At 39.5% G+C, this 12,812-nt stretch overlaps 1 protein-coding gene across 3 annotated transcripts in view; it reads left to right on the forward strand.

The window, feature by feature from the left end:
• MYO3A (myosin IIIA) overlaps positions 1–12,812 on the forward strand; it is a 282,515-nt gene that overhangs the window by 146,440 nt on the left and 123,263 nt on the right. For all 3 annotated transcript variants that reach the window (XM_019034337.4, XM_055353315.2, XM_063709962.1), the window contains one exon: positions 8,908–9,110. In XM_019034337.4, coding sequence (XP_018889882.2) covers positions 8,908–9,110 — 203 coding nt within the window. The remainder of the gene's footprint in view (positions 1–8,907; positions 9,111–12,812) is intronic.

The raw sequence follows: 12,812 nt of genomic DNA on the forward strand, positions 1-12,812 counted from the left end.
TTTGTCTGATATAATAATAGCTACCCCTGCTCGCTTTTGGTGTCCGTTTGCCTGAAATGCCTTTTTCCACCCCTTTACTTTAAGTTTGTGTGAGTCTTTATGTGTTAGATGAGTCCCCTGAATGCAGCAGATAGTTGATTGTTGAGTTCTTATCCGTTCTACAGTTCCGTATCTTTTAAGTGGAGCCTTTAGGACATTTACATTCAATGTTAGTATTGAGATGTGATATACGGTTGCATTCATCATGCTGTTTGTTGCCCGTGTACTTTTGAGTTTGTTTTTTGTTTCTGCTTTTAATTTGTATTTTTGTTTCATAGGTCCTGTGTGATTTATGCTTTAAAGATGTTCTGTTCTGATGTGCTTCCAGGATTCATTTCAAGATTTAGAGCTCCTTTTAGCAGTTCTTATAGTGGTGGGTTGGTAATGGTGAATTCTCTTAGCATTTGTTCATCTGAAAAAGACTGTATCTTTCCTTCATATATGATGCTTAGTTTTGCTGGATACAAAATTCTTGGCTGATAATTGTTTTGTTTGAGGAGGCTGAAGATAGGGTCCCAATTCCTTCTAGTTTGTAAGATTTCTGCTGAGAACTCTGCTGTTAATCTGTACGTTTTCCCTTTTAGGTTACCTGGTGCTTCTGTCTCACAGCTCTTAAGATTCTTTTCTTCATCTTAATTTTGGATAACCTGATGAGATGAGAGTGTGCCTAGATGAAGACCTTATTGTGATGAATTTCCCGGGTATTCTTTGTGCTTGTATTTGGATGTCTAGGTCTCTAGCAAGGACAGGGAAATTTTCCTTGATTATCCCCACAAATACGTTTTCCAAGCCTTTAGAATTCTCTTCTTCCTCAGGAACAGAGATTATTCTTAGGTTTGGTTGTTTAACATAATCCCACATTTCTTGGAGGCTTTGTTCATATTTTCTTATTCTTTTTTCTTTGTCTTTGTTGGATTAGGTTAATTTGAAGACCTTGTCTTCGAGCTCTGAATTTCTTTCTTCTACTTGTTCAATTATTTTGCTGAGACTTTCCACAGCATTTCACATCTCTAAAAGTATTCAAAGTTTCCTGAATTTTTTATTGCTTTTTCTTTAAGCTATCTATTTCCTTGAATATTTCTCCCTTCACTTCTTGTATCATTTTTCAGATTTCCTTGTATTGAGCTTCACCTTTCTCTGTTCCCTCCCTGATTAGCTTAATAACTAACCTCTTGAATTCTTTCTCAGGTAAATCTGGGGTTTTTTTTTTTTTTTTCAGTTCAGATCCATTGCTGGTGAACTAGTGTAATTTTTTTTGGGGGGGGGGGCAGGGCGGGGGCGGGTGTTGAAGAGCCTTGTTTTGTCATATTACCAGGGTTGGTTTTCTGGTTCCTTTTTATTTGGGTAGGCTCTGTCAGAGGGAAAGTCTAGGGCTGAAGGCTGTTATTCAGATTCTTTTGTCCCACAGGGTGTTCCCTTGATGTAGTACTCTCCCTCTTTTCCTATGGATGTGGCTTCCTGTGAGCTGAACTGCAGTGATTGTTTTCTCTCTTCTGAGTCAAGCCACCCAGCGAGTCTGCCCAGCTCTGGGCTGCTGCTGGGGGTTGTCCACACAGAGTCCTGTGATGTAAACCATCTATGGGTCTCTCAGCCATGGATACCAGCGCGTGTTCTGGTGGAGGTAGTAGGGGGAGTGCAGTGGATTCCATGAAGTTTCTTAGCTTTGGTGGTTTAATGCTCTATTTTTGTGCTGGTTGGCCTCCTGCCAGGAGGTGGCACTTTCCAGAAAGTATCAGCTGTGGTAGTATGGGGTGGAACCGGCGGTGGGTGGGGCCCTAGAATTCCCAAGATTATATGCCCTTTTTTTCCCCCCCACTACCAGGGTGGGTAGGGAAGGACCGTCAGGTGGGGGCAGGGCCAGGTGTGTCTGAGTTCAGACTCTCCTTGGGCGGGTCTTGCTGTGGCTGCTGTGTGGGATGGGGGTGAGATTCCCAGGTCACTGGAGTTGTGTACCTAGGAGGATTATTGCTGCTTCTGCTGAGTCATGCAGGTTGTCAGGGAAATTGGGGAAAGCTGGCAGTCAAAGGCCTCACCCAGCTCACATGCAAACTGAAGGGCGGATCTCACTCCCACCATGCCCCCGCAACAGCTCCGAGTCCATTTCCAGGTAGAGGGTGAAAATGGGCTTGAAAACCTGCCGCAGGCTATCCTCCTCCCAGCTGCAAAAGAAAAGTGCTTGGCTCTTCCCTGCCTGTGGGGTCTGCACACCAGATTGGCACCCTCCCCCGAGTTGGGGCCAGACTTCTCGCCCCATTCAAATTGTTACAAAGTTCAGCTAAAGATTTCCTTCTCCCTGTGCAGTTTTACCCCCTGCTCCTCTGACCACCCTACCATTGGATCCCTGTGGTGCCAGGCAGGAGTGGCCTGCTAGGGGACCCAGGAAGCTCCCAGGGCTTTTCTGCTGCTTCCTGTACCCCTATATTGTGCTTGGCTCTCCAAATGGATTCAGTTCCATGTGAAGCCAGAAACTTCTCCCACAAACAGACCTTCACCTTCTCAGCTTCTCCAGTGGGGATGTGTGTTCGGGAGAGGAGGGTCTTCCTTTCCCACTTCTGCAGTTGGGACACTCACAGTATTTAGAGGGTCTCCTGGGTCCTGCAGGAGCAATCCACTTTCTTTAGAGGATCTGTGGGTCCTCTTGAGATTGCTGGTTTGTTCTTGCAGTTGATCTGGAGCTAAAATTCACAATGCAAGCCTCTGCACGCTGCTCTTTCTGGAGCTGCAATCTAGTCCTGCCTCCCATCTGCCATGATGATTGACCCTTCCTGGGATTGTTTTTTTCTATTTCTGTGAAGAATACCTTGGGATTTTGATAAGGATTGCATTGATTCTGTATATTTGAGTAGTATGGATATTTTAACAACATTAATTCTTCCGATCCCTGAGATATATTTTCATTTATTTGTGTCTTCCTCAACTTCTTTCATCACTGTTTTATAGTTTTCAGTGTACAGATCTGTCACCTCCTTGGTTAAATTTATTCCTGATGTTTTGTTTTTATGCTTTTGTTAATGGGATTGCTTTCTTGATTTCTTTTTCAGTTAGGTTGTTATTTATTTATAAAAATGTTATTTACTTTTATATGTTGATTTTGTATCCTAAGATTTTATTGAGTTATTACTTCTAACAGTTATTTTGTGGGATATTTGGGGCTTTTTACAGGTAGGATCATGTTATCTGCAAATGCAGTAGTCTCCACTTATCCCCACAGGGGATATGATCCAAGATACACTTGTGGTTGCCAGAAACTGCAGATAATTTCAAACCCTATATATACTGTTTTTTCCTAAACATCCCTATGATAAAGTTTAAACTATAAATTAGGCACAATAAGAGATTAACAATAACTAAAAATAAAATATAACACTATACTGTAATAAAGGTTATATGAATATGGTTTCTTTCTCTCTCTCTCTTTTTTTCTCTCTCTCTCTCTCAAAATACCTTAGTTTCACTTGTTTCAGGGGATCCCTTGCTGACTTCTTTGTATAGGCTCAATGCTTTCTGGTGCAACCACTGACACCAATCAGAAAACATTTTCTGTTCATGTCTTCCACCCACAAATTTAATGCCTTTAAATCTTAACTGAGTACTGATCATGCACTGTGACTATGACTTTTGCAATATGATATGTGACAGTAAAACTAGCACAAGTTTCTTTTTCCTTCTTCACAATTTCACAGATAGTAGACCGCAGCATACAATTTTTTTTCTTCCCTTATGAAGTCAAGAACTTTCATCTTTTCACTTCAAGCAGGCAAATATGGTTTCTCTTTGACGTATTCGAATTGTCAGCATGACTACTCTTGTGCTTTGGGGCCGTTAAGTAAAATAAAGATTATTTGACTGCAAGAACTGTGATACTGTGACAGCTGATCTGATAACTGAGAGGGCTACTAAGTTGGGTAACAGGTGGGTAGCATATACAACATGGATACATTGGGCAAAGGAAGGATTCACTTTCCAGGTGGGACAGAGTGGGGTGGCATAGATTTAATCGCACTACTCAGAATGGCATGCAATTTAAAACTTAGAAATTATTTATTTCTGGAATTTTTCATTTAATAGTTTTAGACCATGGTTGACTGTAGGTAACTGGCTCTATGGTAGAGATAATTTTACTTCTTCCTTTCTGATTTGGGTGCCTTTTATTTCTTTATCTTGTCTGGTTGCTCTTATTAGTACTTCCAGTACTATGTGGAATGGAAGTGAAGAGAGTGCGCATTTTTTGCATTGTAACAGATACTATTGGAAAAGCTTTTAGTTTCTCCTCATTGATTATAATGTTAGCTGTGAATTTTTCATAAATTGCCTATATTATGCTGAGGAACTTTCTTTCTATACCTAAACTGTTGAGAGTCCACATCAAGAAAAGATGTTGTGGTATGTTAAATGGTCTTCTATAACTCATATATGTGATGTAGATTATTCTGTGGTTGAAAAATATTAAAAAATGTGTCTTCTCAAGGTAAAGAAATGTATTACCACTTTTCTTAATATTGCTTTTCTATTGCCTAAGAAAAATTTATATAATTGTAGGTAGCTCCTGTATTCTTTGGGAATGAAAATGGTGTTGCCAAAGAATATTTCATTCCTTCCAAAATGTCCTTTTTCTTCCTGCAGAATACTGCTACTTAATGGAAATCACAGCAAGACCAGCAATTTCTAGATAGTTCGTAAGAATCTGGGACATTCTGTCAATAGAAAGATAATAGCTATAGAAAGTCCTCTTATGAGTTATATCTTAGTAAATGCTTTTCTTTTTGTAATCTCATAGGAAAAATTGAATGCAGCTTCCACTTTTAAAATTAAAAAAAGAAGGGGTGTTGGACTTTGTCAGATACTTTTTCTGCATCAGTTGAGATGATTATGTGGTTTTTATCTTTGATTCTGTTAATATGTTGAATCATATTGTTTGATTTGCATATGTTAAGCTAGACTTGCATGCCAGGGATAGATTTTGCTTGGACATGATGTATAATCTTTTTAATATGTTATTGGATTTGGTTTGCTAATATTTTATTGAGGATTTTTGCATCAGTGTTCATCAGAGAAATTGGCCTGTGGTTTTCTTTTCTTGTGATGCCTTTATCTGGGTTAGGTAGTAACATAATGCTGGCTTCATAAATGTAGTTGAAGGTATTCCCTCTAGCTCTATTTTTTTAATTATTTATTTATTTGTTTTTCTTAGAAACAGTCTCACTCTGTCACCCAGGCTGGAGTACAGTGACATAATCACAGCTCACTGCAGTGTCTGAACTCCTGGGCTCAAGCGACCCTCCTGCTTCAGCCTTCCAAGTAGCTGGGACTACAGGCATGTGCCACTGCACCTGGCTAATTTTGTAATTCGTTGTACAGATGAGGTCTCACTTTGTTGCCCAGGCTGGTCTCAAACTCCTGGCTTCAAGCTGTCCTCCCACCTTGGCCTCTCAAAATGCTGGAATTATAGACATTAGCCACACTATGCCTGGCCTAGCTCTACTTTTTAGAAGAGTTTAAGAAGTATTGGTATTGATTTTCTTCAAATGTTTTGTGGAATTCAGCTGTGAAGCCACCTTATCCTAGGCTTTTCTTTGTTGGGAGGTTTTGATTACTTCTTCAATTTCTTTATTTGATTTTGGTCTGTTCAGGCTTTCTAATTCTTTCTGACTCAATTTTGGTAGGTTGTATTTTTCTAAGAATTTATCTACTTCCAGGCTACCCAAATTGCTTGTAGATAATTGTTCATAATAGTCCCTATGATCCTTTTTATTTCTGATACACCTGTTGTAATTTCTCTACTTTCATTTTTTATTTTACTTATCTTAGTCGTCTCTCTTATTTTCTTAGACTAGTTAAGGGTTTGTCAATCTTATTTTTTTCAAAAATGAAACTCATTTTATTGATTCTTTTTATAGTTTTTCCTTTCTCTATTTGATTTATTTTTGCTCAGATTTTGACTTTTTTCCTTTCTTCTGCTAATTTTGGCTTTAGCTTTTTCTTTATTTTTTAGTTCCTTGAGGCATTATGTTAGACTATTTATTTTGGAGCTTTCTTCTTTTTTAATGTAGGAATTTATTGCTACAAACTTCTGTCTTAGAATTGCCTTTGCTGCATTCCATAGGCTTGGTATGTTGTGTTTTCCTTGCTGTTTGTGTCAAGGTATTTTTTTACTTTCCCTTTTACTTTCTTCTTTGACCAATTGGTTGTTCAGGAGTACCTTGTTTAATTTCCACATATTTGATTATCTGTGATGCTCCTGCTTAGGTGTGCCAGAGGCTTGGAGGCTCAGGGTGCAAGGCGCCATTTCACCTGAGATGTGTGGTGGCAGCAACTACTTCAGTGTTCAGGAGGCCTGAGGCCCTCTGAGAGCAGAGTGCTGCCTCAGCTCTGGTGCAAGGGAGCTCCCTCAGCCAGGCTCAGAGCCTGTGCAGACTGCACGGGTCTCCAGTCGCAATGACTGCAAGTGTCCACAGTAGTGAGAGAGGTTGCTGGGGTATCTTGCTTACCTTTTCCTTGCAGGGAGCTGTCCTTCCTTCCTGCTTGTGAGCTGATCCCCACTTGGGGCATGAGGTGGTAAAGGTAAGGTGTTTCTTTTCCTTCTCTATGTGGCCTTCCTGGGTTTCTGTGCCCTACAGGATTTCTTCTGGCTGCTTTTTTGCTGTTCTCCAGTGTGCTCCTTTAGTTATTTTGGTTTAAATGTACTTGTTTACTCATTTGCAGGTAGGGGGAGGCTTGAAGGTGTATTAGCCCATTCTTACACTGCTATAAAGAACTACCTGAGACTGGGTAATTTATAAAGAAAAGAGGTGTAGTTGACTCACAGCTCCACATGGCTGGGAAGGCCTCAAAAAAACTTACAATTATGGGCAGAAGGTGAAGGGCAAGCAAGCACAGCAAAGCAGGAGAGAGAGAAAGAGGCAGCAAAGGGGGAAATGCCACTTTTAAACCATCAGGTCTCATGAGAACTCAGTCATTATCACAAGAACAGTGAGGGGGAAATCCGCCCCCCATGATTTAATCACCTCTCACCAGGCCCCCTCCCCTGACACATGGGGATTACAATTTGACATGAGATTTGGGTGGGGACACAGAGCCAAACCATATCAGAGGGAGAGCACTAGGAGCTTCTGGCCAACCATCTTGATGTCACTCCTAATTCAAAATGATGAGTAGGAAGAATTCCATGTTGCTGTTAAAAAATAATTGACTGGTTTTAGTATCTTCTATCAGATGTGTTGACCTAGTGGCTTAATATAACCTCTACTTACCAGATTTGTGACCCTCTCGGGAGTGGAAGAGCCAGGAGAGACCTAAAAAAAAAGGTGGCGCTACCCCAGGTGTCTGATCTCAGCCTTTTCTTCCCCCTTGCCCGTCAACCACCCTCTCCTTACTTCTAGAAGTATCATTCTAAAAGGTTTTAACAACAGTGAGATAAGACTTAATGTGGGGCACGGGGGCAGTGAGGCACAGCATATTATCCTGGTGTAGAGGAGCTGAACACTTGAATGAATTTTCTCACGGGTCTTTGCTATTCTGTCCTGATCTGCAGGCTGATAGAGTTTCTCATCAGTGATAAATTAATTGTGTGTGAATGTGGTTCTGTAGATGTCAGCAAACTTCTTAATCTAATCTCTTTGTCTTGTTTTAGATTAATGTTCATTGGGGATAGGTATATATATATTTTCAGATTCCTACCCTTATCACATCTTATCTTGTTTTTACTTATGTCCTTGATAAGGATTTACCAGATGCAAAAACGAGGTGTTTGGTAGATAGAACTTACCTTTGAAATATGCAGTCTTCCAAATCTTACTTAACAGGTCACTGCTATTCAATATATGCCAATGAAGATGTTATCTCACCTTTTTCATGGGTGCAAGGCCAGCCCAAAGCATTTTAAAGAGCCAAGTTCATCCCCCAAATTACTACACTCTTCTTCCACACCTTATTGCCTCTTTTATAAGATACCCAAAGTTCTTACACAGCCTCAAAACTTCACTGTGAATGCCCCTCCAACCCACTCAAATTCTAATGTAGTCTGTGTTCCAGAAACAGCCACCACTGCTCTCCCTCAACATAGAAACTTTGCAGTAACTCTAACATAGTTGATCTCGGTAAAGTATTAAGGTAGGTATTACACTGAAAATCTGCTTAAGCTAACTTCTGCCAAGTTGTGAATAACTAATACCTCCCTAAACCTCTGGGGGCAGAGGTTGGAATGCCTTTGTAAAAGTGATTGGCTATTAACCCAAATAAATTTCTACTCACTAGAATTTCAACTAAAGTGGTAAAGAAGAAAAATGGAACATAATTCTTTGAGGAGAGGAGCATAAGAGATGGGGAAGGAATAGAGGTAGAGCCATGTAAGCCTGCTAACCTTGACCTGGTTTCCACTCCTCCCATTCATACTTCTGAGCTGTTCTCAGTTTTCACAATTATTCCCTTCTCTCTGCTTCTGAATTAATGAGTTATCTTTCCTCTCTTCGTTTCAGGGTTAGCAGCTTCTGTGGAAGCAAGTAAAGTGGTTCTGGCTTTGGGGACTATTTGGATGGGGGCCCAGGCAGGTGGAGGAGGAATAACAGAATGACAGGTGTACTTCAATGTGTGTAGGCTGCTTATAAATTATGTTTGTAAATCAGGCACTGAACAGAACTGCGCTTGAATAGAAAAGTATAGAATATCTCCTTGTCCCTTTTTAAGAAAACAAGTGAGTGAATCCACATATGGGAGGGGGAAAATAGACCAGGATGTAACATCTGCCAATATATCAGGAACATGCTTTTGTATGTTTATATCTACATAAATTGCTTACCAAAGAGAGACATTTCATTATATACCAAATTAATTTTTTATGTTTTTTAAAATATCTTAATATTTTCTATTTAGGCTAATAACAGAACCTTGCAAGAGAAGATTTTACAAGTGAACAATTTGGTAGAAGCCTTTGGCAATGCCTGCACTATTATAAATGACAATTCTAGCAGATTTGGAAAATACTTAGAAATGAAATTCACCTCTTCTGGAGCGGTAGTGGGAGCACAGATTTCTGAATATCTCCTGGAAAAATCCCGAGTTATCCACCAAGCTATGTAAGTTTATTTCAAATCTCTCCTATTTTGGAGGAAGCAGAAGCAAACATAATACTTTAATAGTAAAATGTCTTTCTCATTCAATAAAATTTTATTTATCACTTACTGTATGCAAAGCACTTACTATTGAGAATGAAGAGATCCATCAGCACTGTCTTATTCTCAAATATATGTTACATCCAATAGAGGAATTAATGTATAACCTAAAATTTATGCTGCCGGATAGAAAACCTAAGCCCATCATAGAGGTACTAACAGCGTAAATTAGAGACCATTCTGACATAGCAGAGAATATATTTATCTATACAAAATTAATGTGAAATTTAATTAGAAGTAACTGAGTCCTTTTCTGTTTTAAATGCTAGCATATATAAATAGACCTTTGTATTCTATTCTTCCTATGTTTATATACAAGGAACGAAATAAAAGATTCAAGAAGGAGCTTTATCATATTGACCTTTTATTGCTGGCTGATTTAAGCCATCAATACTCTTCATAATGCTTTGATATTAAGTTGAATGAATTTCTTTTGCGGGTTTGTAGCTTAATGACAAAGTTTCTCTCCTGTCTCACAAAACATCTTTGTTATTCTAAAGAGGAAACTATCATTACACATTGGATTTGTACCCTGGTGGTTCCATTATTTTGTTTAAAAGCATGGCAAGTTAGAATCTTTCATTTTTCTTATGTTGGTTTTATGCTAAACATACTCTACATTATTGTAGTAGTATGTCATGTTAATTCACAGTAACATAATAAGCTCTTGTTTTATATTAGTACATTATTATTTAATGTAAGTGCCTTCAAGCTTGGTGTCATTCAATTCATGAGTAAGTCATGAATAGAAGTTGCCTGGAGTCCAGCTCCTGAGCACTAGCCCTAATATGGAAAATAACCCTTTGGTCTTCAATTAAAAATATGGAAGGAGGCCGGGCACAGTGGCTCACGCCTGTAATCCCAGCACTTTGGGAGGCCAAGGCAGGTGGATCACGAGGTCAGGAGATCGAGACCATCCTAGCTAACATGGTGAAACCCCATCTCTACTAAAAATACAAAAAATTAGCCGGGCGTGGTGGTGGGTGCTTGTAGCCCCAGCTACTCGGGAGGCTGAGGGAGGAGAATGGCGTGAACCCAGGAGGCGGAGCTGGCAGTGAACCGAGATCATGCCACTTCACTCCAGCTGGGGTGACAGAGCGAGACTCCATCTCAAAAAAAAAAAAAAAAAAAAAAAAAAATTGAAGGAATGATTATTAAACACATATGGCTTTCAACTGTGGTACCACACCGTTTTAATCCACTTTGGGTAAGATATTTAAATGTTAAAGATTTTTACAGGATCCTGGCTCTGTAACTCATTGTATGTATGATTTGAAACAGTTTTCTTAACCTCTCTGCACCTCTGTTTTTCATCTTTAAAATGAAATAGCTTTAGTACCTACCTATCAATTAAGACAAGGTACCTATAGTATATAGCACAATGAATGGCATATATTAAGAACCCCATAAGTTTAAGCCATTAGTAGTAATAGTAGTGTTAATAGTTGATTAGAAATAACATATAGCACAGTACCTGGGATATTGAAGATGTTCAATAAATGGCAGATACTATTTATTGATATGTGTCCAGTGCCCAAAACTCAGTGGACATATGTGTCAGTGCCGTTACCGCCCATAACTAGAAGAACCTCGGGATCTTAGCAGATGTGGAAACTTAGCTAGTTCTCAAAACCATTTGTTCTGCTTTCATAATTGTGTAAGCTTCTCCTTCAGGCCCTTCAGGAAGAACTACTTAAGAGTAACTAATTGGTAGATGGCACCACCAGGTTGCACAATGTCAAGGGATATAATTCACGGTGTATTCTATGGAGTTGAGTGTAGGAACTCAGTTCATTTAGAAGAGCACATGAACAGAACCCTCTGGAGTTACACAATGAGGCCCTGAGCTTGTAACCATAGAAATAATATCATTAATGCTTACCGAAATATCGTAGGATGCATTCTAAGAAATAGCATAGTCAGGATTATATTTAAGGCATGCTATGAATTAAGTAGTTTTTTTCCCCTAAGGAACTATTCTAATTTTACAAGTTTGCTTATTGGGGAAAAGCATTCCAAATTCCAAATTCACAATCAAGTGGAAATATAACTCAGTTATAATTTGAGCACAGCTGTCTTTAATTTATAACACTTTTTCCATTTTTATATCTGTTTTTTCTTTCACCTAATTTAATTGCATTTTTAAGTTCCAGAGGAGCTTTGAGTGACCTATGAATATGAAAATATCAGACATGTGATTGGTGGAAGAATTCTTAATAGGTACATTTACAAATTATAAATTTAATTGCACTGTTATCAATCAGGGTACTGAACAGAAAGAACAAGCTCAAGGGTTTTAACTGAGAAAACTGTTTGCAGAGATCACATGGGCATTGAAGAGCCAAGAATGAATGGTGAGAAGCCCATGGACTAACAGGGGTGAGGAGCCATGGCTGCCTTCCTGTCTGCAGGTGGAGGGAGGGGCAGCACTAGTGCCTGGTGCCAGCTGCAGCTGTGGATCAGGGGCTGCCTGTCTGGAGCTATGGCCCTAATGGGGCACAGCCAGTCAGGGAGAGAGCAAGGGGATAACATCCCAGCCTCTCTCTCCTTCCTTCGCCTGTTTCCTGCCTGTGCTTCCTATTGGCTGAACCCATATGGAAGCCAGAGAGCAAGGGAGCCCAAGAATTGCAGGCTGTAGGGATTGGCCCTTGGGGTCCCAGAGCAAGACAAAGAAGAGTGTAGAATGATTTGAGGAGCAGGGAAGAATTAGAGCAGACGAGTATCTTTTTTTAATGAACTCACCCTTTCTTTTAAGACATTTTGTTCTTTTCTTCGCTTTTTGCCTCTGGCGATGTCATCCCAGCTCAATCTCTGACCACATTTATTTTTAGATTACCTTTCTAATGATGATAGTACTATCTTATAACTTGTGACTTAAATCCTTTTCTAAACATAGATAGTTTTCAAGGATAAAATTTTGAAAGAGGCTACTTAATTTCAAGAATAAGATGAACCTATTGAAGGCAATGCTAGATAATTCTCATAAATACAAATTATAGCTATTTCCATCGCAGTTTCCTCCTGTTACTACAGTTTAGTTCAGCAAGCATTGATTGCATTTCTGTGATGTCCCCAGTATTTAACAGGACTCTATAGGAGGCATAAATAAGTGGCAGACATTTCCCTTCCATTGTGGAGAAAGGGAAATGTATTTATGGAGCAATTACTCTATGTCAGGCACTGCACTAAGCACCTTACAGCCATTATCTCTTTTAATTCTTCCAGTCATGTGACAGGGTGTCATTTTCTCTTTTAAAAGTGAGAAACTAAGAGAATTTTAATAAGTTGCTTAATGTCAAAAAGCTGGCAATGACTGAGTTGGAGTTTGAAGCCTCGTCCTTCTGTCTGACTCCCAAGCCCACCATTCATCCATCCATCCAGCCATCTGTCTATTTGACACATATTTATTGAGTGCCTACTGTGTGCTAGGCACAGGAGACATAAAGCCAAGTAAGGCAGCATTCCTGTGGTAACACAGCTCACAGTGTGATATAAAACGTGCTGATCACTCATTGGTTTCTAGTCTCTCATGAAAGTAGGAAATGAGTTCATCTGCTAACATTGAGCAGGTAGGTGGCAAGTGGAGGGGACTGAGGAGACTGCATA

This window comes from Gorilla gorilla, chromosome 8 (genome assembly GCF_029281585.2).
Source record: "Gorilla gorilla gorilla isolate KB3781 chromosome 8, NHGRI_mGorGor1-v2.1_pri, whole genome shotgun sequence".
In the NCBI taxonomy this organism is placed as follows: domain Eukaryota; kingdom Metazoa; phylum Chordata; class Mammalia; order Primates; family Hominidae; genus Gorilla; species Gorilla gorilla.